This window comes from Pipistrellus hanaki (genome assembly GCF_964339955.1).
Source record: "Pipistrellus hanaki genome assembly, chromosome: 7".
Classification (NCBI taxonomy): Eukaryota; Metazoa; Chordata; class Mammalia; order Chiroptera; family Vespertilionidae; genus Pipistrellus; species Pipistrellus hanaki.
In genome coordinates this window covers 32,115,296-32,140,028 of record NC_140509.1, presented here as the reverse complement: position 1 = coordinate 32,140,028, position 24,733 = coordinate 32,115,296, and the positions used below count along the sequence as shown (strand labels likewise).

The window sequence follows — 24,733 nt, the reverse complement described above, 5'->3', positions numbered from 1 at the left end:
AATTATCTCTCATTTAATCATAAACTATCCTTACAGGACAGGTATTGTTCTCACTTCCATTTTGCTGAGAGGGATAGAGACTGAGTGGTCAAGCAGCAATCCCAAGGCCAAATGCTCTGAGGCCCTGGTGCCTCACCCAGCCCCCCTGTCTCAGGCAGTGCACCCACAGCAGTTCCTGCTCAGAGCTCACAGCACCCCCTCGTCTGGAGAAAGGCCCTCAGCTCACAGGAGCCACGTCTCCCGGTGAGGGAGGTAACCCTGGGGTGGGCGGGTACACCGGGTAGGCGGAGCACCCCACAGCCAACGACTGATAGGAAGTACAAAAGGCCAGCCTCCTTGCTTCTAAGAGGGACGGCTTATGCCAATTTGGCAAAGAAAACTGGTTAAGGAATCTAAAATTGATAAATGCCTTCAGACGTTCCATCATCAACAGAAATTCAAATAAATCTGTCAAAACATTCTGGACACTCAAATCAAGATAACTATTAACAAGAACATCTCAGGTATAGGACAAACTTCAAAATCAATTATGTTATTAAATAAAAACCTTAAGTTTGTTCTTCAAGTTCTAAATCAGGCCGGTGGCTTTCAGGGAGTTATTTAGTATATGAAAATTCCTGAACAGCAACAGAATCCTAGAGACCCCGAATTCATTTTAACAGGTTTTTAACCAGAGTGACTTTTGAAGTCTCAAAACAATGAGAACATTCAAGAACTAGCTTTTTAAAAGTAGATATATTGCTAAAGCAATATATGTCTGATTTATATTTGGCAAAACTGGAATAAGAAACATACATATTCCCCCATGTAACATGAAATCCTAAAAAACACTTAGAACTCAATTTCAATTCAAACTATGAATTTCATATAGGTTTTAGAAGAAAAGAATAAACTTACAGACCAGCGGTTTTGAGACATAAGTAGAGTCTTAAATTCTTCACTTACATTATTCTCACATATTTTATGCACCTTATTCTTGGATCCATGATTTTCATACAGCAATGGGAAGTATGTATGAAAGTTATGTAATAATTACACATAAAGACCAAACCTCTGAAAATATTCTTTTATTATGTAAGCACCTGACATCAATGCAGGAATATTAACCCATTTGGGATTTATTAAAAGCTTCATAAAAGCATTTTAAAACATGTAATTAAAGCTTTCATCATCAGCATTTAAACAAATACGTTTAGCAATTCCCTGAGGTAGGAGAGGGATTCTCAAAGTGAGATCTGGACTTAATTTTTAAAATTCTAATGTGGCAGTTTTTATCTATTTATTTTACATCTGGCATGAAATAATGATTTGGTTATCAATACTTTCATGGGGGTCATCATTAACAGCAATACCTTTTAATTAAACTAATTCTACCATGATGTCTTTTTAATGAAAACAAATATAAAGTTGCTGTGTTAAAGTCACTCAGGGACACAAAACGCTGAAATAACAACTTAAAGAAAACATGCGCAAAGTAAGGGAGACTCTGAACACAAGAGATGGAGGTGGAGGCTCTGTCAATGGTCACCACTATGAAACAGGTTTCACTACTTACAGAATCCAAGTACAGGTTGAGTTTCCCCTGATCCCACTCCACTTTCTTCACCGTCTCGCTCAGAGGAATTTCATCTGGAGGCACAGTAAAACCGCTGAGCAGGTTCACTTCCATGAGGGCCATACCACTTCTTTCTGGGCCCAAAAACCTACATTGAAAGGAGAGGAAGGAAGAAAAACCGAAAGCTGGGGGCACACTATCATCGTAGAAAAGTTAAAACGGCCAAGTGTCATTTCAAACATTACCATTTCGTTCCAATAAAAATCACAGCAGGAAAAAGGTAAAACAGGTAATCCTTTCCTTCCAGGTGTGAAATCCGTATCCACTCTCAACCACAGGAGGCATAATGGTAGAAAGGGGTTCACCTCGCAGACAGTGCGAAATGCCTGCCTGCCAAGGAACAGGCCTGGGTAGGGTGTGACAGGTACAACCTAGGTGCCCGTTCAGCAGGTGACTCTGTTTTCGAGTGGCGACTCCAAACTGAACCGCAGCGTTCATTGTCTCAGAAGCTGACAGCCCGAAGGGTTCCCGCAGGGAGCCAGGACTGACACATCGTTCTGGCCACTTCGCAGCAGAGCCGGGCCAGCTCTTTAACAACCCTGCCTTCGTCCGGTTTTACATCCTCCCCTTTGTTCTCCCGCACACTTGGAGCACATTTTTGTGTTTTCTTTGGCCACCTGGAGACAGTGACAAGCCTCGGAAAGCTTTCTCACACGGCCTCGTTCCCTCACACTGCTGTGCACAATGTCAGCATCAAAGCACCTGGGCACCAATAACGTTTGTCTCCTTTAAAGTAAATATTTTTCTAAAATGAAGACCTGGCGAGAGCTTTCTGTTTGGAGCAGAAGGAGCCCAGCGTGGTTATGGGAAGGAGAGTGCCTCCGACATGAAAGGATCACAGCATCGTTAAGTGAGTTCCTGGTGTCCTTTCCCGCAGCAAACCCCAGCAGGGCTGGCAGAAAATCTTGCTTTTTTAGAGCAACGAACTAATGACCGGTGGAAAAGCCATCCAGTACGACTCTGACTGCAGCTGGCTCAGCCATCCCAACTGTAAAGTCTCTTGATTCAAGAACTTTCTGCCTGGCTGGTGTTGCTCAGTGGTTGAGTAGTGGCCAATGAATCAGGAGGTTACTGGTTGGATTCCAGGTCAGGGCACATGCCCAGGGTTGTGGGCTTGATCCCCAGAAGGGGGCGTGCAGGAGGCAGCCAGTCGATGATTCTCTCTCATCATTGGTGTTTCTATCTCTCTCTCCCTCTCCCTTCCTCTCTGAAATCAATGAACAATGCTTTTTTAAATAAAATTTAAAAATAATTTTAAAAAGAACTTCCTAAAGGAGCTGCTCTCAAACTTGTGTGGAGCTTTTTTCCTTATTATTAACAAGATTCTCAGACACTTTGGATACAAATCAGTTTTACAAAAACCTTGCATGTACTTCCAAAAGCTATAAGTGCCTAGTTATCCACGGTGAAGACCTTCTAAATTGGAATATTTTCACTATCTTCATTGAACTTGACTGCTCTTAGGAAATTTTTAGTTAAAAGTATAACACTCACCCTGACTGGTTTGGTTCAGTGGACAGAGTGTCGGCCTTTGGATCAAAGGGTCTCAGGTTTGATTCCAGTCAAGAGCATGTACCTTGGTTGCAGGCTCCTCCCTGGCCTGGACCCTGGTCAGGGCTCATGCAGGAGGCAACCAATTGATATGTTTTCTCTCACATCCATGTTTCTCTCTGTCTTTCCCTCTCTCTTCCACGCTCTCTAAACATCAATGAAAAAATATCCTCAGGTGAGGATTAACAAAACTTTTTTTTTAAAATAACACTGAACACTACATATGAACCTGGAAAAATTGCTTACTATAAAAATTACTACCAACAAGAAATAACCAATTTGAGTGTATTAAACATGATTGGTTAATTTCCAGTTTCATCAATTAGACCTGAGTTTTAATAAATTTTTCCATGCAAAGTTCCTATAAGTACAAAGAAAACTTGTAAATAATGTTGGACTCGTTGAGAAATGCATAAATATTATTAGCAGTTCACACATGTCTAGTTTGAAGTCTAAAATGTAATATTATACATAACAAATCTTTGTTCAATGTAACTCCTTCTGTATTAATATAGTTAGATATCCATAAATAATTAAATCTTCAAATCTTTTCTTTTTTAAAGAAGAAAGAGGAGAGTTAAACAGATACTAACCTTGTGCATACATCCAAATCCACATGATTGATATCATCTTTATTATTTTTTACATTAACATCTAAGTCAAAGGCTTGTTTAATTAGGAATGATGTTTGTCTTGTGGAGGACTCTGACTCTTCCACATTATAAAAAACATTTAGCTGCAAAAATAACAAATTGGCATTAACAACAAATTAGCAATAAATTACCATCATTATGTTTTCTAAATGTTAGGAATTTTCTAAATGATTCTCAACTACATTCACAGTCTCCAACCTAGAAAAAAATTTAGTTTTACTAGCTAACAAAGTCTCATTAGTAACAAACACTGTTATGAAAGTTTAGAAGCAGTGATTTTTAAAGCTGAGAAAAGTTTGCTAACATTCCAAAACAACTGTCATAGACTATCATGAATGATAGTCATGGGTATTGTTTTTTTCAAAGAATGTAAAACATTCCCTATTGGGAGAAAGTGAAACTATTGCCAACTTTCTCTCTTTATTATTATTATTTTTAATACTCATTCAAGGATATTTTTTTCCATTGAGTTTCAGAGAGTGAAAGGGATCTGGGGAGGAGAGAGAGAAACAGCTATTGCCAACTTTCTTGAGAGTGTTCACAAATTTCTAAACTCTGCTGCCCAACTGAAGTCATCTTTCACACACTGAAACCTTAGAAACTCTAAGATAAAGCAAAACTAAAACATCTAAGAGCCTTGGTGGGACAGAAACCTATTCAACTGCTCAGGAGCCTTGTTTTTAATCATATATTTTTCAGAGATGATAAAATAAATAACTGCTTTCAAGTCAACTGGGTCTTTTTCAGCATATACATACTCGGCGTCTGCAATAATGTGAGGTGCTTTGTGGACACTGGGGAGTAAAACCAGTGTTTTATTCAAATGGATCCTAAGATCAGAAGCTTGGGAAAATTTTCTAGGCCTGCCTCATGCCACAGTTGTACTAAAATCTAAAGTTTTTACCTCTTCCACATTTTTTGATCCAAGGTTCATAAGCCTTCCTTATTGCTATGTAAGTTGTATTTTTTTTTCTGATTATACTTAAATCACACTCACACAGAGAATTAAATCTCTAGTACCCATTGTGGATGTATATACTATTAAAAATCCTTTCTCTGAGCCTTTATCTTTTAAACCTAAGATTTCCAACTTTTCATTCTGCCACTCCTAGCTCAAACCCTTCATCCCCTTCGCCATTCTTGTTTTCTCACCCTAGAAATTCTCCAACTCTTTCTTTAACTACAACTAAAATTATAGAGTATTTTTGAAACAGTTGAAGGAATGGTTTCATAACTTTGGAGAAATGATCTCTATTGTTTTCATCATCCCTCTTCCAGTGGCATGCAATTGTCCTTTAAGAACCAATATCACCAGGACACAAACAAGGACTATTAAATTTGACCTCTGGGACATAAGTAATGCCACCTATAACTAAGTATTAAGGTTTATGTTTGGCCCACAATAAAGTTCAACTGCTCACTCAGAGAACTTCAAAAGATCTTGCAGCTTATTTCCAACAGCTTAGCCTTTTATTACTCAAAAGAAGTTAACATTTACTGTAAAATTGAGAGGGGTTTTTTTGCCATTCTTTTTCCAGGGCCCTTAGAAAAATACCAACTAAAGGAAATCTCAACATTTATTCCAGTGTGACCTTCTTTTTGCAATGTTTTTCTCCATCATGAGCAGTGCCTATTGGTCCCTACCTTTTGTTTTCTGCATGTTGATAAAGACATAGGACTGATGAACATTCTGACCAGTAGGTGCCATATTTACTGCTGTGCCCTTCAAACCTCAAGTAAAAATCACTTGGCTTAAGGAATTTGTCTACATTTGGTTTATCAAGAATGAGTTCCAACCAAGTTGGAGACTTAAGTATACTTATGTAATTTTTCAATTGTATCTAAAATATCCTGTGTATTTACTTTCAGATTTAATGTTTGCATTGAAAGATAGTTTAGGAATGAGAATTTTTACCTGGTCTTTGTTAGTAAAGACCAATATAAACTCTTTACTCTTTTTTCTTTCAATTTTTTTCATTTAATACCATTTCTTTTAACTGTGAACATTTTTCCTTGATTTTTAAAAAACATTCCCTTGTTCTGAGTATCAGAAAAGTTAATCTTAGAATTATTTGGAAGTTCCTAAATTATACCTGAGCTTCTGCCTTACTTAGCAAATATATTGCAAGCATATCTGCTCTCTTGTCTAGAACAACTGTCCTGTTTTTTTAAAAAGTCCATTTTCTCTATAATAGCCTTTTTTTTTTTCTTTTTTCTTTTTTTCTTTTTACTTTTTCAGTAAATTTTTCAGGATTTGTTGGCTTGTTTTTCTAATCAAGTACACTATCATATATTGTATTGGGTTTCTAATGAAATTATTTTTAGTTCCTATGATTTTTGTGTATTATTTAGTATAATAATTATTTCATCCTATATTTCATCCTGTATTTTTCATGCTACTTTCATTTTATTCTAATCCCTATTGCATGTTAAAGGTAGATTTCTTTGGATTTTCTTCCTGTACCAGAGCATTAACCATATCATGCTCTAGTACAGGACATATATCCTATCTTTGGGTCAATTATTTGTAATGCCATGTTGACCTTTATGTTGTTTGATGAATATTAAGTTGTAAGTAAAATTCATATTTATTTATCAAGTCATAGCATTAAAATTCTGAGCTCTATTTTCATAAAACAATGTGGGAGTTTCCAACAATTCACAGGAAGAGTGTTGGAGGATTTCCATCCTCACTTCAAGCTACATATAATAACCAAGAAATATTTATCCAATAGAGATTATCAATCCACAGAGTTGCTGTTAATTTCCAGTTAATAACATCTCTAATAGTGATTTATCTTGCCTAAATCATATAAATGAATCATTAAGGATTCTATACATTGTCTAAATTAAAGATTTAGCAGTACCCAAACCAAAGAATTGTTATACCAAGTCATATTTAACCAAACAAAACCAAATATTATCACATACCTGACACATAGCAAATCCGAAACCATTTGCGGAAATATTAACTTCGATAGGATCTGTCACAGCAAGCTGAATAAAGGTGGGGGAGAAAGAGAATAAAGCTAATTTTCCATATCTAGGTCCTTCCAAGTAGCACAAGAGGTCAGTGTGATTCCTCATTAGGAATACAGAGTGAGCAATCTGTGCGAAGCTTAAGAACTTTACGGGGCCTCACACATCAAAAGCTATGGGTCAACCATGATAGAGGTGAATTAGAGAAAGCAGCACCTACTCTTCACACACCCTCACCTCTGCCCTTCAGAAAAGCACATTAGCACTAGGGATAGTCTGCCCTTCTGTAAGGGGAAAGACAAGAGACAAGCCAGCTCTCTCCGCTGACCTCCCTTAGTCAGTGCCTAATCCCTTGGTCATGCTGGAACCCAGTGACACACCCTCATTGCCTATGACTAAGTTTACTCCTTCTTTTCCTTTGCCATAACCCCTCTTCCTCCATTTCCAGCCTTGAAATTATTACCTTCATCCATTACCCTCAAGTTTCCACAAGGTTACCCTGGGGGATAAGGTTAGGGTCTAGCATAGGCCTTTTTTCCCTTTCAAAGTAAGAATTCTATTACTGGTTTTATCAATTCTCTAATGAGGCCAGGTGGGGCAGCTGAAAAGAACACGATCTTTGAAACCATGAGTTCAAGTGGTAGCTCTATTGTTTTAGGAGCAAGTTCTTAACCTCTCTCAGCCTGTTTTATCATGTGTACAAAAGGAGTGAAAGTACCGTATTTTCCGGCGTATAAGACGACCCCCTAATTTTACAGTTAAAACATAGGTTTAGGCCTATATTCGCTGTATAAGACTACGCCCCACTTCCGAGGCAACACCAGTTCTTTTTTTAATAGACCGCCTCTCTGACTCTGGCCAATCTGAGCAGGCTTTTTACTAGAACACAGTGTCGTCTTATACGCCGGAAAATACAATATCTGCTGGAGGAAACTTACTTCTTCATGTTGGTTTGAGAAATAAGTGCAGTTGCACATGTAAAGAAATTGAGCATGATTCCTCCAAAGAATGGTATCTCAATGGGTATTCATTCTGGTCCCAATATGTCAGTGTCCATGTTTTCTCCTTTTCAAAGTTCTCATCCCCTTCTCCCTTCCCCAGCTCAGCAAATTCAACCCAAGGAGTATACTCCTTCCTCCAAGTCTCTACAGAGCTCTGGGAACAAGTTCTTGTTAAAGTCAACAGAACAGCGATAAAACCATTTTCTACCCTAAGGAGTCATCTCCACAGAATTTTAAATAACCACCCCTTGTCCACACCTCTGCCGTCTGGAGGAAAAATAGGTTCTGTGGGTCAATGTGAAACTTCACAGGTTTCCGTACACCAGACGCCAGTATGGTCACTTGCATATTTGTCCTTTCTGTGTTCATCAGGGCTGCAAATTCAGACAGGGCCTTCAAGGCCACAATGGTGTCCTGTTGAGAAGAGAAAACCATGTGTGCATATAAGTATATGTCAAGGTCTTCCAGGAGTAAATGCAGTAATGTTTAGGACCCCCGCTCCTAAACTCTACAGTCATCTACCTTCCCTGAGAATGGAAGTCTCCTTTATTCATTTTTTAATCTCCTTGAGAGGCTCAGAAAATATCGGCTGGACAGAACTCGCCATCTACATTATCAGTTACCACAGATGGAAAAATGGCTAATACAGACGGGGAACTAATTTATTCCCTATAAATATCCAAGGTGATGTTTATATCCATGATAAGAAAAAAATAAAATGAGTAACTTAAACCTTCGGCTTACATTACTTAACTTTTAAACTGTTAAGTAATTTCATGAAGTCATGAAAAAAAGCAACTACATACTTCCTAAAGCTATAGATGGATGGGCGGGCAGGCGGGCAGGCGGGCAGGCGGATGGATGGATGGATGGATGGATGGATGGATGGATGGATGGATGGATAATAAATTAAAAACTGTCATGACTCACCTGGGTAGATGCAAAACCTCCCAAGCTGTTTCTTTGCCTGCTCAACCACCTCATAATCGGGATTCCCTCAGCAACCTGATGCTGCACGATGTGTGAAAGCAGCGCATAGGCTGAGACTTGGATATCCAGCGAGCTGGACTGCCAGGACTCAGAAAGTCCGGACACGGATGACACCCAGTATAGAGAGCCACCTGAGAAGACACATAGACATTCTTTAAGTTGTCAGCTGAGCCTGAGGCACCAGCAGAGTACCTTTGTCCAGGTGTCAGCAGAGGCGGGTCTAGATATGTAAATCCAGTAATGCTAGGACCTAGTTAAGAATGCAAATAAGCTCCTTTGACCCTATTAAATACACCTGAGTGGCTTGGGGGTCGCCTTTGCTGCCTCTCCATCAGAGAGGTGGCGCCCACCTAGCACCCAGCTTGATGAATCTATTTCTGCCTTCTTGTTTCTTTCTTTCTCTAATTTCTTAATCCCCAGCTCCTCCACTCAGGAACCTATCATTTTCCGTGATGGACACGGAAAACAGAGAAACAGCCCACCGCATTTTGTCTCCTGCAAGAGAAAAATAATGCCAGAATGACCAATGACAGAAAAACTGCATTTTATACCATTCAATATCCTTACACAGATCCAAGCTCTACTTGGCTAACATAAAATGATTTCTATTGCTTTATATGCGTATATATATGCCAAACAAAACATATATATTTAAACACACACATGCATGCACAGATATAAACATGTACTTCTATGTCACTTTTTAAATGACTGACACACACATTTTCATTCTTTCCCTGTTGGTTATATGTGAGCATGCTTTGATGAAAGTATTTTTCCAAAGATATCCATATGTTTGGCTCTAGACTCAACAGCTACAAATAAAAGGAAAAAAAACAACATACTATATCCCAGAAAATAATGTACATAACTTTTCTGACCAGGCCATCAGAAAAATATTTTAGAATACATTGGAAAGAACTCTGCTGTGGGAATCAGCCATTAACCAGCTCTGTTATTCTGGAAAACCTCTCCTTCTTCATTATCTGAAAGTTGGTGCTATAAGTTCAAAATCCAAGCCCTCAAGAAAAAATGAGGGACGCTGTCCAACTAAATAATCTTCCTAGAGATATTTCTACTAGCCCCTGGAGGAGCATCCTATCTGGTGCCTTCCCCCTCAGATATTACTGTTTAGATGTTGATTACACTTGGGTGGAATATATAATAACTATCCCCTAGGCAAGCAGAGAAGAAATGTCAAGGACTGCTTCAGCCTCTGTGCAATAATCTTTATCCCCAGCACAACAAGGTGATAAGGATTCAATCTATTAACGCTAACCCTATCTAATATAGAGGGAATATGCTAATTGACCCTCACACTATTGCAAAGATGACAGCACCCACAGCCAATAAGGAGGGAATATGCTAATTGACTGAAACGCTCTCAAAGATGGTGGCGTCCACAGCCACAAGATGGTGGTGGCCAGTCCCCTCAGCCACTCTGCATGCCTGCCTCCAGAGTCCCCAGTCCCCTTAGCCCCTCAGTCACCCAGGGCCAGCCCAAGGCACAGGCAAGCCTCAAATGGCAGTTGCCCAGTCTCTCAGGATCCGACTGAGGCACAGGCAAGCCTTGGATTGTGGCTGTCCAGCCACCCAGGGCCACCCGAGGCTCAAGTAACCAGGGCCAGCTGAGGCTTGTGCTGCCGTCAATGGCAGCAGCAGAAGTGTGATGGGGTGTTGCCTCTCACCCCTGAGGGCTCCCAGAGTGTGAGAAGGGGCAGGCCTGGCTGAGGGACTATCCTCCAGGGCATGAATTGTCATGTACCAGGACTCTAGTAATAATAATAATACAATATTTTTTACAGTCTCAAAAGTCTCAAAATACTTTCTACAGTTATCCCTTCTTAAATTAACAGAGCTTTGAAACAGCTCTGTTTCAGTCCACTCATCCTCATGTCTATCTATACATTCACAAGCACACACACACACACACACGCACACACGCGTGCGTGCGTGCACACCCTGAATCCCTGACTGTAGAGGCCATTTGGGAAGTGACAACATCTGTAGGGTTTGTCCTGCCATAGCCCCTAAATAGTCCCCATTCAAAAATATATATATCCTATCCATAATTCACTAACAACATTTTCTTTTGGCATTTGTGTTTCTATTAATTACTATTGTGGTTGCCATTTTTAAATATGTACCGTGCAGCAAGCATTGTGCATTACCTCATTTAATCTTCACAGCAACCCTTAAATTGATGTCACTCTAATTTCATAGTTCAGGAAACTGCATCTCACAAAGGAGAGTGGCAGAGGCAGAATTTGAACCCAACTCTCTCATAAACCAAGGTCTTAAAAACCACTCAAGGCCATTAAACCAGCAGTGGTATCAGAGAACTACAAAGGTAAGTGACATCTGGTAGGGTATATATCTAAAAGAAGAAAATACCTATGCCCCAAAATTCTCTGGAGAACTCTTAGGGAGAGTAGAAGCAACATGGCCATGTCATAATCCTGTGATCTCTTCTGTGCTTCGTGCTTCATCCCATTTAGAAGATGTAAATGTAATCAACTTCATATCTGGCTTACAAAACTCTCACATAATTTATATATTTCCTAGTGCCCAACAGTCCAATAACTTCCAAAGGGACCTGCGCATTACCCCCTTTTAAAAAATATATATATTTTATTGTTGATAGTATTGTAGATATCTCCCATCCTCCCTCTCCCTTTACTCCCCACCACCTAGTCCCTGCCCACTCCACCCAACCCCCCAGGTCTTCACTACCCCACTACCGTGTCCATAGCTATGCATATACCTTCTCGTTCTCCTCTCTGAGTCAGGATATTCAGAGCTTCCTTGGCTTTAGGACTCTCCAAGAGGGACAGCGCATATGTTGTAAGAGCCAGAGTATAATTGTCTGAGATTCCTCTGAGGAATTCAGACTCCAAAAAGTTGATAGATTTCTTCAGATCAAGATTAGGCTTGAAAGAAAAAAAAAAACATATTTTACCATTCAAAATAACCCCAAAAAGTATTTTCAAGCATTTATTCAAAAAATAATTTCAGCATCCACGAAGCACCTAACTTTTGTCCTAGGCAGTGGGAATCAATAATGATCATTGACATTCATTAATTAGCCATGTGTTTAAACCATAACACTACTTCTCCGTTTTTGGAAGTCAATAGGCACTGTGCCTTAGAGGAAATAAAAAGTAGAACATTTGCCAGGGTTTCTCCCATTTGGTTATCATGAATTCAGATGCAAGCATACAATATAGTTTAGAAAGGTATTTCTCATATGTGATCTCAGGGGTTGAAGCTCTAAATTCAGGGGGAAAGTTTCTCTTCTGCACGCCTAGACCTGGGCTAGGAAAATAGTAGGAGCTTAATATACAGGGTGGCTGGTTTTGATCATGTGAAATGCAGTCGGCATTAGGCAGTAAAGGCATCAATCACTGAGACAGCTCTGGAGTGAAATTAAGCTCATTAGCATAACTTTCCACGTACATTCATTCTCCACCAGACATCCTGTCCATTTAACACGCTTTTTAGAGTGTGGGTGTACTTTGTACTAAATGAGCAGACACTGTAATTGCTCCATAATATTTTAGAATTTTTTTTAGAAAATCCTTCACAACCTAAATTTAATAAAATGCTCTCCCAACTTTTGAAGAATTGTCTGTCCCCTAAGAAATTAACCTTTCCAACAATAAAATAGGAATTGACTTACCTTACCAACAGCAAGTACAACAACATTTATCCTGGAAAGCATTTTTAGAATTCTCCTACTTACTCTGAGAAAGTGGGTCAATATTTTTATTTTCAGATTTTGGAATGTGGTCACAAATGCAAAGCAAAAGGATGCCCAAATTCATACTTCAAACGTGATATAAAATTACAAAACTCCCTGAGTTTCCAGACACATATTGGACCCGTCCAAACCTACCTCTCCTGTGATTCCCCATCCATCATTTATGAAGTCAAAGATGAAATACCTGATACTTTCTGTATCCCAGGAGAGAAGTCACAATATAGGCTGTAAGCGTTACTGGACTTTTATTGCCACCTTGAAGCTCCCTGTGGATCACTCTTCCTGGCTCCCAAAATTCACCATTGGATTTCTGATGTCCTTTGAGCCATGTATATGTTCTGTGTAACACATTCTTATCAATATCTATATAAGAATCAGCTTCAAGGAAACATCGTAAAACAAAGGCTGACAACCTTGGGGAAAAAGAGGTGGAGGGAAATGACGTGAAATATAATTAATAAAGTCCTCCAAATAACGCTGAGCAAGAAAGCACCAACAATAGCAACACTTTTTTCCCCATCAGAAGAGTCACCCAAGGGAGAATCACCGAAGAAGAAACAAAGGGAAGAACACAACAAAGAGGTCACACAAACAACTCCGCTGAGCTGGGTAGACCTAGTTCCCACTTGAGTGTGATCAAGAAATTTCAGGTCAACTCACATCATCTCAGAATTAGAAAGGAATTTAGAAATCATCTAATACAGCCTCGCTATTTTATAGATTGACATTTTGACTGAGAATTTGATATTCCAAGAGAGTTAAATAAATGGTCCAAGATTACTCATCTTTGGACTGTCCCATGTATATACCAAGGATGAACTTATTACATACTTCTCTCAGCCCTAAAGATATGACTAAAGTATATTTAGTTCACAAACTGCCATACTTTTAAATAAACAAAATGGATGTTTTCTTTCCCAGAGGACAGGAGGCAGCAAATTAAAGTCTATGAGGTAAATCTGTTGGGCCAGGTCTGGTCCTTGGGCCAAATACAGCAGAGTCTGTTTTTGGGGTTGTTTTCTTTACCTCTCCCCCTCTATCCTACATCTAAAAAGTTGTTTTAAATGGATAAAGAGAAAAAGAGAGGAAGGCGAGGAGAGGGAAGCATATGCTACAGAGACACCATGGGGTCTATAATGCCTAACTCAATTACTCTCTGAACCTTTACAGAAAAAGCTGGCTGATCCCTACTACAGAACACTAAGTATTGAGGTGAAAAGAACGTCAAGCAATAAAACGCTGGAACCTTTCAATTTTTAGATCTATATCCTGACTCATGCCAAAAGAAAACTTGAACCAGATCTGTTTCATCCTATAAAAAATGTAGTGTGGTAAATACTACTAATATTCAATAATATCCAGTTCCCTTTTACTTTCAGGGATTCACTTTCTTGCCTCCCTGAAGTGAAACATGGCCATGTGACCAGCTTTGATAATGATAAAGTGAAAAGAAATGTTACACCCGGGCTGAAGCATCCAATTGCCAGGACTGCATATTAACGCCTGAAGCTTCCCAGGTGAGGTGAGATGGTGGCAGCTGAAGCATAGACTGCAGTGCCCCCTGCTGGCCCATAATAGAAATGCAGCATGTGAAAGAAAGAAACCTCTGTTGTAAATAAGCTACTGAGATTTAAGGGGTGGTTACCATAACATGCCCTGTCCAACCCGACTGATACAGTCTTTTTCTGAGTGAAATATATAATTGAAGGTAGTAAGGCAAAAGCAAGGAGAGAGAGCAATCATCCAAATCAGCCATGCAGAGATTCCATTCTGGAGGAAACTCTAGATATTCATTACTTAATCCCATACACATAAAAATAACGTTAAACAAACTACACTGACTGCCTTAACACAAAATTCATGTCGATCATATAAATAAATAAATAAATTATGTCACAATCACCCGGTATTTCTAACTGAATTTTCTTGTCAGCCCTACCATCATCGTGTGGTATTTTTATTTTTGCTTTTTCCACCAAAAAGAGGACTTACGACCTACCTTTTCTAAACAAAAACACTTGCTTTGTTAGTGTTTGAAAATCATATTTAAAAAGGAGAATCTCTTTTAAAGCCAGGCTATGGGCAAAACAGCCTCAGAGCCTATATATACAACACATCTATCAACTTCATGGCCATTGTGACATAGTGCGGGCCCATTCCATAACAAGGGTTTGTTCTGTTGCAAGAACACTTACCAAGTGCTCCCGGAATGGTCATCATTCCCAAAAGCACTGAAAGAGCCATCATCCCTTTGAAAGAGAAGTTCTCTCTGGTAACCTGAAGACACCAAAATAGATCATCAATGTAATCAACTTGCAATGACTGCAAGTTTCTAATCATGCTTTCATACTGAGGAAACATGGGCAGAGAATAAGAAAGAAGACAAATTCAAATCAGCAACTAATATAAAATATTTTCCATGTTAAGTCCTGTAGAAAATGTAAAATACCAGAATGCAAAAAATAACAACTGTGATATCCCCAAATTAAAGTAAATTCAGAAGAATACTGAAACATAGACAATAATTCTAGCCACTCAAAAGCAAAGTTTTGTTTAAAAGGCAGAGTTTTGTTTAACTATGGAGTTTCCAGTCCAATGCTTTCAATACTTAGTCACCTAAAATTGCTGGATAGGTAAGAAAAAAATCTAGAGTTTCAAATTAAAGTTTAAAGCTAAAACAGAAAGTAAAAATGCTTTCGCGTTTTAGGCCAACAACGGAGGGATTTGGAGAAAGGGAGAATCGTGAAATGATTGAAGACAATGCCTCTAAAATTTTTGGCCATGGACAACTGAGGTAAATCAAAGACCAATTGGTCTGCTCAATTCTAATTTCTCACTTAAGAAAAAACAACTTGCCCTAACCAGTTTGGCTCAGTGGATAGAGCATCGACCTGCAAACTGAAGGGTCCCAGGTTCGATTTCAGTGAGTGGCATGTACCTTGGTTGCAGGCACATCCCCAGTAGGGATGTGCAGGAGGCAGCTGATTGATGTTTCTAACTCTCTATCCCTCTCTCTTCCTCTCTGTAAAAAAAAAATCAATAAAATATATTTAATAATAATTTTTTAAAAACTTGATAGTGGTAATGAATTCACTATAGAAGTAAATTGGGGAGAGGGTTAAGGTTCATGTGTTTGCTTTAATAAATAAACAGATATTTCGTATTTGCAAATAAATGATTAAAAATAAGAGTCACATGTTTCGTGGCTGCAGAGTGATGCCTAGAGGTCTCAATGACTTAGAAATCATAGGCCCAAAACTAAAGACCACCAAACAACCCACAACAGACATACTTGCTAAAAATGAAGTTAAAATAGCAATAACTTATCATTAAACATCAAGCATGAGCAATAGCCAAAAACATTTCCAACTCCAGGCATTATCAATGATTCTTTAATAACCAAGAATTCTTCCTGGAAATGACAGGGTTCCACCGCAGGCAGGTGAGGGCACACACTACGTCCTTGCAGCGCCCACGTAGAGCCCAGCAACCAGGAACATTTGTAACATGTTCAACTTAATCCCTAGTGAAGTCTAGTAATAAACGTTTTTACTTAATCAATACCACATTTTAGAAGCTTCAATAATTATAATTATTCATATCTGATTAACAAAACATAACCATTAAAATTTTAAATTACAGTTAACCTGATCTTTCCATGCCCCAAACTTTTCTCCATGAGTCTTTCCACAAGAAACCCTAGATCTGAGTAGCTGACTTAGACTACAGTAAGACAAAACACTCAGAAAACAAGATAGTCTCATGGTGACCTTTAAGACCGATGGTAAAAGAAATATAGATACCATTTAAATGATGACAGAATTTTGCTTAATTTGAAGAAGGAGATACTGGGTTATAAGTTATATGTTTAAAACTAAAATATTATGGCACAGTAATTAAATAGCCAACCTTTATCCAACACTGACTCTGGGTCAGGAACTGCTCAAAGCCCTTTCAGGACCCAGGCAATCCTCAGGACAACCCTCTGATATAAATGCCACTAGTCTCCCTTTTCAAAGATGATAAAACTGGAACTCGGATACACTATGTGCCAGGTCACACAGCTGGTGGGTATTGAAGCTAGGCCTTAGCCAAGATCTCTTTGTCAGCAACTGCTGTTTCCTATTAATTCAGAGACCTCTTTCAATGACTTACGTATGAAAAGTCCTTAGCACAGCACCTTTCCCATGGCAAGCTTTCAATGAGCAACAGGTATCATTTCAACCCCCCAGTTATTTTTCAAAATTGGTCAATTTGACTACAAAACATTTTATTTTAAATGTTTCATGGCAAACACACTATTAGCAAAGTTAAAAGATCGGTGATGAATTAGAAGAAAATATTTGCAACACATAAGAGAAACAAATGGCTAATATCCCTAATAACAAAATTTATGTATATGTTTATATATAATTATAATATATTTATACATATATAAAGAACATATTTAAGTTTAAAGGGAAAATTTTTAGATCTCATATAGTGAAAAAATGAATAAAAGACCAGAACAGACATTTTATAAAAAACAAAGAAAGATGGACCTTAATATGTGAAAAGTATTCATCTTCATAATAGGCAAAATGCAAATTAAAGCTACATTGAGATACCATATCTCACCCATCATATTAGCAAAGATTCAAAAGCTTGACCATTCATTCTGTCCAGGAGGCTGTAAGGAGACCAGCCCTCATCATTGTTAGGGGGAATTCAAAATGGTACAACTCCTGTGTAGGAAAATGCCTATACCTTGTAACCCAATAATCCTACTTCTAAGAATCCATCCTAAAGATATACCTCCAACAATATAGGCATATTAATGCAAAAGTTTATTCATTGAAGCATCATTTGTAATTGCAAAAATATTGGAAATGACCTTAATGCCCCCAAATTAGACTCTGGTTGAACAAAATGTAGTACATACTCACAATGCAGTATTATGCAGCTGTGAAAAAAGAACAGGTGCTATTTCTCTGAACTTAAGTGTATTAATTTGATGGCTATATTATTAAGTGAAAAAGGCAAAGTCTAAAATAGCATATATAGCATATAACCTTTTGCTTAAGAAAAAGAACCAAGAAAACAAAAAGAAACTAGAAACCAAGGAAGTAAGTTACCTATAAGGATAGGGAGAAGGGATACAAGAGTTACAGATACCCTTTTCATATACCTTTTAGAACAGGTTTGACTTTTGGAAGAATTGTTCTGTATATTCAAAAAATCAAATAAGAATGAAAAAAAAGTTAAACTTTTTAAAAAAACAATACAGATTAGATCTCTTTTTCAAAGCTAGTAAGGGATCACAGAGGAGCAGAATAATGGTCTAATATTCACAAAAGAAATTAGCAAAAGAGTCCAAGACATTCTCCCTTGATTTCCAATTCAAGACTAAATCTACCATTCTGTGAACTCAGTCTGGCAGAGGAGACGGGAGGGGAGAGCAGGAGAGAAAGTAGAGGAAAGGAGAAAGAAAAGGAAAAGAGAGGAGGACAAAGAAAAGGAAAGATTCAGGGCCCTCCATCACTACAGGAGCTGCTCCAGTGAAAGGAAGGACCCACATGGAGAAGAAGACCACGTGACTCCAAGCCCCAAATCACATCAACAACTGCAGTTCCAAGTATGAGTTATTGTAAAACCAGTCAGAGAGATGAGCTCATGGAGATGAGATCAGTGCTTATGGAAATTACCCCTCAGGTGGCTGACCTCCAGCAGTCCCCATTAATATCAACAACTAGCACCATTCTTCCACCAGGGGCAGCCAGCCCGGAGGAGGGGGAGGACTCCTGGACAATCTCCTGTTGGGGAGAGCATTTCTGGAGTTAGTTTAGATAAAACCAAAAAGCTAAGCCACCAGCCCTGCTCCCGTGGTGAAATAAAGGAGAGAATCAGAGCCTGAAGAGAGGAGCACACATGGCTCTCCTGGAGGGAGTCTCCTGTGACGTTCCCTTCCTCGTCCTAACCCACCTGTGCATCCTTAAAGAGCCCTCAGCTGCTAGTCCTCCAAATCACCCATCCATAAGCAGAAATGGCACTGTTGGCTCAGCTGTAATGACTATCAATACAATTCCATGTAGTCACCCAAGTTGGAGGCATTTCATCATGATAGGTGAGAAAGGCAAAAGGGTGGTGTTCCCCAAAAATTCATGAGGAAATAAGAGTATAACCTTTAATTTAAGTCCAGAGTTTTATGACTAAAGGGTCCCGGGTTTGATTCGGGTCAAGGGCATGTACCTTGGTTGTGGGCACATCCACAGTCAGGGGTGTGCAAGAGGCAGCTGATTGAAGATTCTCTCTCATCGATGTTTCTAAGTCTCTATCCCTCTCTCTTCCACTCAGTAAAAAAAAATCAATAAAATATATATATTTTTAAAAATTGCATATAAAAACCTAAAGTTGTAAAATCAGCTCCCTGTGACTATATCAATCACTTTCGGTGGTTAAAAAAAAAAAAAAAAAAAAAAAAAGCTGGTGAAAATATCCTCTGTACTAAAAGATAAGTGGTCATTATCAACTCCCTTCCTCTCTCTGACATGAAATGGAAGATGAGACCTTTCCCAGGTTTTTCGGTAACATCTTCCCCGTTGCCTCTGGCCATTCTCATGATGGCCAAATGCAGCATCAGACTTCTGAAACCTACTTTTCCTCTGTTTTTATTTCAATAGAGAAAATATAATGTGTTTTCAACTAAGCCCAGTCTGAGTCTCATTTGAAAATCAAGCTGCAGGCACTAGGATTTAAATATTTGAGGAAAACAAGTGTCTTCAATCTCTAATTAACAGATTCAGGCCTTATCAAAAACAGCTTTCATTTTACGGTTCTATTTTTCTTTTGACAGCAAAAGACACTTCATTCAATGATGTAGCTGTTGTTTTGGCTAAAACACAATGGGTCAGGTTACAGGGTTCTTGGGCCAAGCATGATTTAAGTAAAACAATGCGCTGTTCATAAATGACATTTAAATAATATAATCATGACTCATGCCAAAGCCACTTTAATTTCGTAAAAAATAAAAACAACAACGGTATATTTAAAGAACCTTGGCAAATGTGATGGCAAAAGAAAAAACAGAGTCTCTGAAAATGAGACGCTGATTTCATAATGAAAATCATTATACCAAGAAGTTTCTGTCCTTCACTTTGAAATGTGATTCAGTTCAGCGTGTGAAATGGTGCCTTTGGGGGCGTTCCACTGTACCGACCTCCATCCACCACTCCACCAGCTCCCAAGGCGAAACACTGAAAGCACTGGTCACGAGTCCTAGCTGATAGGAACCTGCCTACCGTGTTGACAAATAACCACTGCATTGTGGGAGAACTTGAGAGATCTCCGAGACCCAATCTCCACCTTAGGATGGTGAACCTAAGGCCCACAGAGGCCAATATTGATAGTAATGTGTTCACCCATCCTGCATTTAGTGAAGCGCCAAGATAGGGATACAATGGACAAGATATTAAACATGGTCCCCACTGTCAGGAGACAGCTAGATTATAAAAAGAATAAAAATAAAAAATAAAAGGGGGGATGGAAGATATCTATAATACTATCAACAATAAAAATATATTAAAAATTAAAAAATAAAATAAAGCCAGCCAATGTAACTCAGTGGAACCAGTAACCAGGAGGTCACGGTTTGATTTAACAGTCAGGGTACAAGCCCAGTTTGCAGGCTCAATCCCCAGTAGGGGGCATGCAGGAGTCAGCCAAACGATGATTCTCATCAGTGATGTTTCTATTTCTCTCTCCCTCTTCCTTCTTCTCTGAGCTCAATAAAAATGTATTTAAAATATGTTTTAAAAAAAAGATAATTTTAAATAATATTGTGTGGTGAATAAAATGAAATGGGATAATATAAGTGAGAATTAATAAATGGTCAGGAAAGGCCACTCGGAGGAAAACACTACATGAGGGAAGAAAAGGAGCCGGTCACAGGAAGATCTGGGGGAAGAGCCTCCCAGGAGAAGGAGCACAAGTTTGAAGGCTCTGAAGCCCCAGGCGGGGAGCCAGCAGGGGCAGCATCAGACAAGGTGGGAGGTGGAGGCCAGGCTGTTCAATCGGGGCCTTGTAGGATGAGGCCAGGAACCCACTGGAGAATTTTAAGCAAGGCAGTGACATGATTTTGATAATTTCAAAAGATCCCTTTTATAATACGTGGAGACGGTGAGCACAGAAGCAGAGAGTCTATTAGCCCCTGGAGTGATCCAAGGCGGCATCGGAAGGGGAGAACCAGCCATGGGATAGACAGAGGGGAAGAAGCTCCCATTTGTTTGTAGAGGGAGAATGGACCGATTCACTTGCTGACTTTAGACCCTAACTCTGTAGATAGATGCAACTGATGGCTGCTGCAAACTACCATGTCGTCTTCACAACAGTCTAGTTCCCACATACATTCCTCTCGAAACCAACAAACTAAATTTTGAATACAAGTGGGAATCTTGTCTTCTCAAGGTTAAATTATGACCCTTTCAAATACATTTTACTCATCTCCTTGAATACAACCATTGTGGCAATGTGCAAAGATCTCCTTTGACTTTAGCATGGCACACACTACGATGCCACAGAGAGCACTCGGAGTTCAAATCCCAGCTCTGCCACTCACTTGCTCTAGGACCCTGGGCGAGTCAGTTAACTTTTCTGTGCCTCTGTTTCCTCATCTGTAAAAATAGAAGGATACTACTAATTGTGAGCATTAAATGAGATATTAGATGTCAAGTGTTGAGAACACTGCCTGCCACATAGCACGCTCTCAACTAATGGTCACCATTGGTATTAGCAAGTTGCAGACACAAAGTATCTGGTGTCTGCAAAAAACGGTAGGAGCCTCTCAAGGAGTTAGGATAGAGTCACCACTGGTGTGCCCTTTTCTGAGGGGGGTCCAGCAGGGCCTCCCATACAAACATCTCTCTCCTCGCCCTCTGCTCGCCTTTTTACTTGCACTGAGAAGGTCCCCACATGGGACACCACCTGTGGGTCTGTCCAGACTCTTCACTGAACAGGGGATGCCATGAGCAGAAAGGTCCTGACTTTCTCTGTGCCCGTGGCACGAGCAAGGGCTAAATGTTTAATGAGTAAGTGAACACTCATTCCTTTACATAGCTTTACATTTCATGTCTCTTATGAAAACACAAACCCCTCCCAAAACCAAACTCTTAACAAACACCTGAGCAGCAATCAGGAAAACAATGAGCTGAAGACTCAAACTCCCAGCACATTTCAGCACCATGTGGTTCCACGGTCACATAGCAAAGACACAGCCTGCCTGTTTTGAAAAATGGTCTAGCATGAACTCTGCCTTTAAAAAAATAATAAATAAAAGTATGTTTCTAGCCGAAACCAGTTTGGCTCAGTGGATAGAGCGTCGGCCTGCAGACTGAAAGGTCCCAGGTTCGATTCCAGTCAAGGGCATGTACCTTGGCTGCAGGCACGTCCTCGGTGGGAGGTGTGCAGGAGGCAGCTGATCGATGTTTCTCTCTCATCGATGTTTCTAACTCTCGATCCCTCTCTTTCCCTCTCTGTAAAAACTCAATAAAAATATATATATATTTTTCAAAACTATGTTTCTAAAATTCTTACCTTGAAAGGGGACATAAGTAATACTGTCAACAATAAAGATTTTTAAAATAAAATGAAACGCTTACCTTGTCTCATAAATGAAAGGGCTTTTTCTTTTAAACTCTCTGTCAGTTGTTTCTTTTTAGTTAGGTAATCCAAAACATAAATATTTGGAGCAAAGCTAATCATGTTCTGTTCACCACAACCATAAGGCATCTGAATCAATGAGGTTAAGCCATGGATGGAAGGGCCAAGAATATCTCCTGAAAGCACAAAATGGTAACACATTCAGCAAATACCCCATACCTGGACCTGTTGGTGGCGAACAGATTTGCACAGAACAGAGTAGAAAATTTACTCAAGAATTTAGGATGATTGCTCCAATATGTGGTAATACAGTGATACTGAACTTGTAGATTACATGACAGATTAAGACATCTTTATCTCAGCTAAAGATACAGGCATACTTTAGACAACAAAATACATTTTAAAATAACTATTGAACAAAAATGTCAAAAATTAACCATAGTAAACCATCATTCTTATATAGGAAAGAAACAGTTTTTTAATTAGTATTTTTTACATAAATAAAACTTCATTCTGATTTCTTACTAACACACTACAAATACTAGAGAAATACTTTTTTAAAAGATAGAAATTGTAATATTTTTCAATATGCTTTATTTAGCAGCAACGAAGTGGAACTAACAAATAGAAGCATTTCAATGACTTTTAGTATCAACAAGGTTAGAAATACTCTTCAAAGATAGTTACAGAAAATTAAACAAAATGTGATTAAAAGACTTCTCTCCCCACATTCTAACACCATGACTCAGGGAAATAAGTAAAAATTCAGAAATATAGAGGTTTAGTTCTAATTCTGCCCCCACTGAGGTTGAGCTATATGGAGAAGAATATTCTTCTGTGTAGTTTAGAAACATACCCTTTCAAGTCCAAAAACCTAATGAAAATCTGATCCTTAAAAAAAAATGAATCCTAAAAGAGAGGAAGAACTCTTTCTTATGAGTAGGCTGCAGTCACACTACCGTGTGATGTCAAACTTTATATGTTAACACAAATATCTAAATAAAGGTTATATTATTACCACTGCAAGTTCTGTTTCCAATATTCAGAGTGAACATAAACATAGACTTTCAAAATTCAAAGAGCAAGCTGATATGCAAACATTCTAGGCTATCAAATAGTCTTTTTAAAATAAAAACCATATCAAAATAAAACTTGAGCCGAAACCAGTTTGGCTCAGCGGTAGAGCATTGGTCTGCGAACTGAAAGGTCCCAGGTTCGATTCCAGTCAAGGGCATGTACATTGGTTGCAGGCACATCCCCAGTAGGGGGTGTGCAAGAGGCAGCTGGTCGATGTTTCTCTCTCGTCAACATTTCTAGCTCTCTATCCCTCTCTCCTCCTCTCTGTAAAAAATCAATAAAATATATTTAAATAATAAATAAATAAATAATAAATAAAAAACTTGAAAGGCCATTCTCTACCTCAAGCTTTAAAGAGCACGTCAATGACCCTTGATAGGTTCATTCCAATGTACAGGGTGATGGTTTGGCTGAAGTACGGGCTAATGCCCTAGCTGGTGTGGCTCAGTGGATATAGAGTGTCGGCCTGGGGACAGAAGGGTCCTGAATTTGATTCCGGTCAAGGGCACATGCAGGAGGCAGCCAATCAATGATTCTCCCCCATTATTGATGCTTCTATTTCTCTCTCTCCCTCTCCCTTCCTCTCTGAAATCAATGCAAATATATTTTAAAAACAGAAATAGTTAAAAATGAACAAAATTCAAGGCTCTTCCCTTTGTGTTCCCTTTGAATGCTGCATCCTCCCAGCATTCCCCACACTGCAGGAGATGCCTATACAGAATTTATTCCCCTAAACAAAGAGTTTATTTAATTCCTTTTAAAGAGTTATATCTGCCCTAGCCAGTTTGGCTGAGTGGATAGAGTGTCAGCATGGTGACTAAAGGGTCTCAAGTTCAATTCCAGTCAAGGGCATAAGCCCGGGTTGCAGGCTCATTCCCCAATAGGGGCGTGCAGGAGGCAGCTGATCCGTTATTCTCTCTCATCATTGATGTTTCTATCTCTCTCTCCCTCTCTCTTCCTCTCTGAAATCAATAAAAATCTTTTTAAAAAGTTATATCTAAGGTCCCAAAGAAAGTCATCTATTGAGGAATTGGTTACTTGGGGTTATAATAAAAAGCATTACACTTGCAGATGACATGTAAAAGAACCTCTGAGAAAGTGCCTAAGGTCCTAACACCTTGAAAACCAAACCATTTCGATGTCACTAATCTAAACATTTCTTTAGTTTGTTAGAAAGCACAACTATATAAACAAAGTGTTTGTGTGGAAGATCTGTTTAATAGTCAATAAAAAAGTACTTTTCAGGCATCAGCAGAAGAGCAGGAGAGGATGCCTACAGTCAGTGGGTAGCTTCCTACTGTAAAGGTGGCTTGTGTCCTGCACAGACAACTCCCTTAAGCAGCAGCCCTCAAACTCCAGTGCTCAGAATATACCTACCCTAGCCTTAGCCAGAGAGATTCTGACTGAGGAGGTTGGGAGTAGAGCCCAGATATTTGTGTCTTTACGAAGTGCCATAGAAGATTCTTTTATTTGT

The 24,733-nt window shown here is 39.0% G+C and overlaps 1 protein-coding gene across 1 annotated transcript in view; it reads right to left on the bottom strand.

Moving 5' to 3' along the window:
- Positions 1-24,733, bottom strand: part of CD109 (CD109 molecule) — a 109,703-nt gene that overhangs the window by 6,799 nt on the left and 78,171 nt on the right. The window contains exons 24-32 of the mRNA XM_084889227.1: positions 22,182-22,358; positions 14,745-14,826; positions 12,734-12,962; positions 11,554-11,719; positions 8,730-8,920; positions 8,058-8,213; positions 6,751-6,816; positions 3,760-3,902; positions 1,556-1,703 (exon numbers count right to left, since the gene is read on the bottom strand). Coding sequence (XP_084745353.1) covers positions 1,556-1,703; positions 3,760-3,902; positions 6,751-6,816; positions 8,058-8,213; positions 8,730-8,920; positions 11,554-11,719; positions 12,734-12,962; positions 14,745-14,826; positions 22,182-22,358 — 1,358 coding nt within the window. The remainder of the gene's footprint in view (positions 1-1,555; positions 1,704-3,759; positions 3,903-6,750; positions 6,817-8,057; positions 8,214-8,729; positions 8,921-11,553; positions 11,720-12,733; positions 12,963-14,744; positions 14,827-22,181; positions 22,359-24,733) is intronic.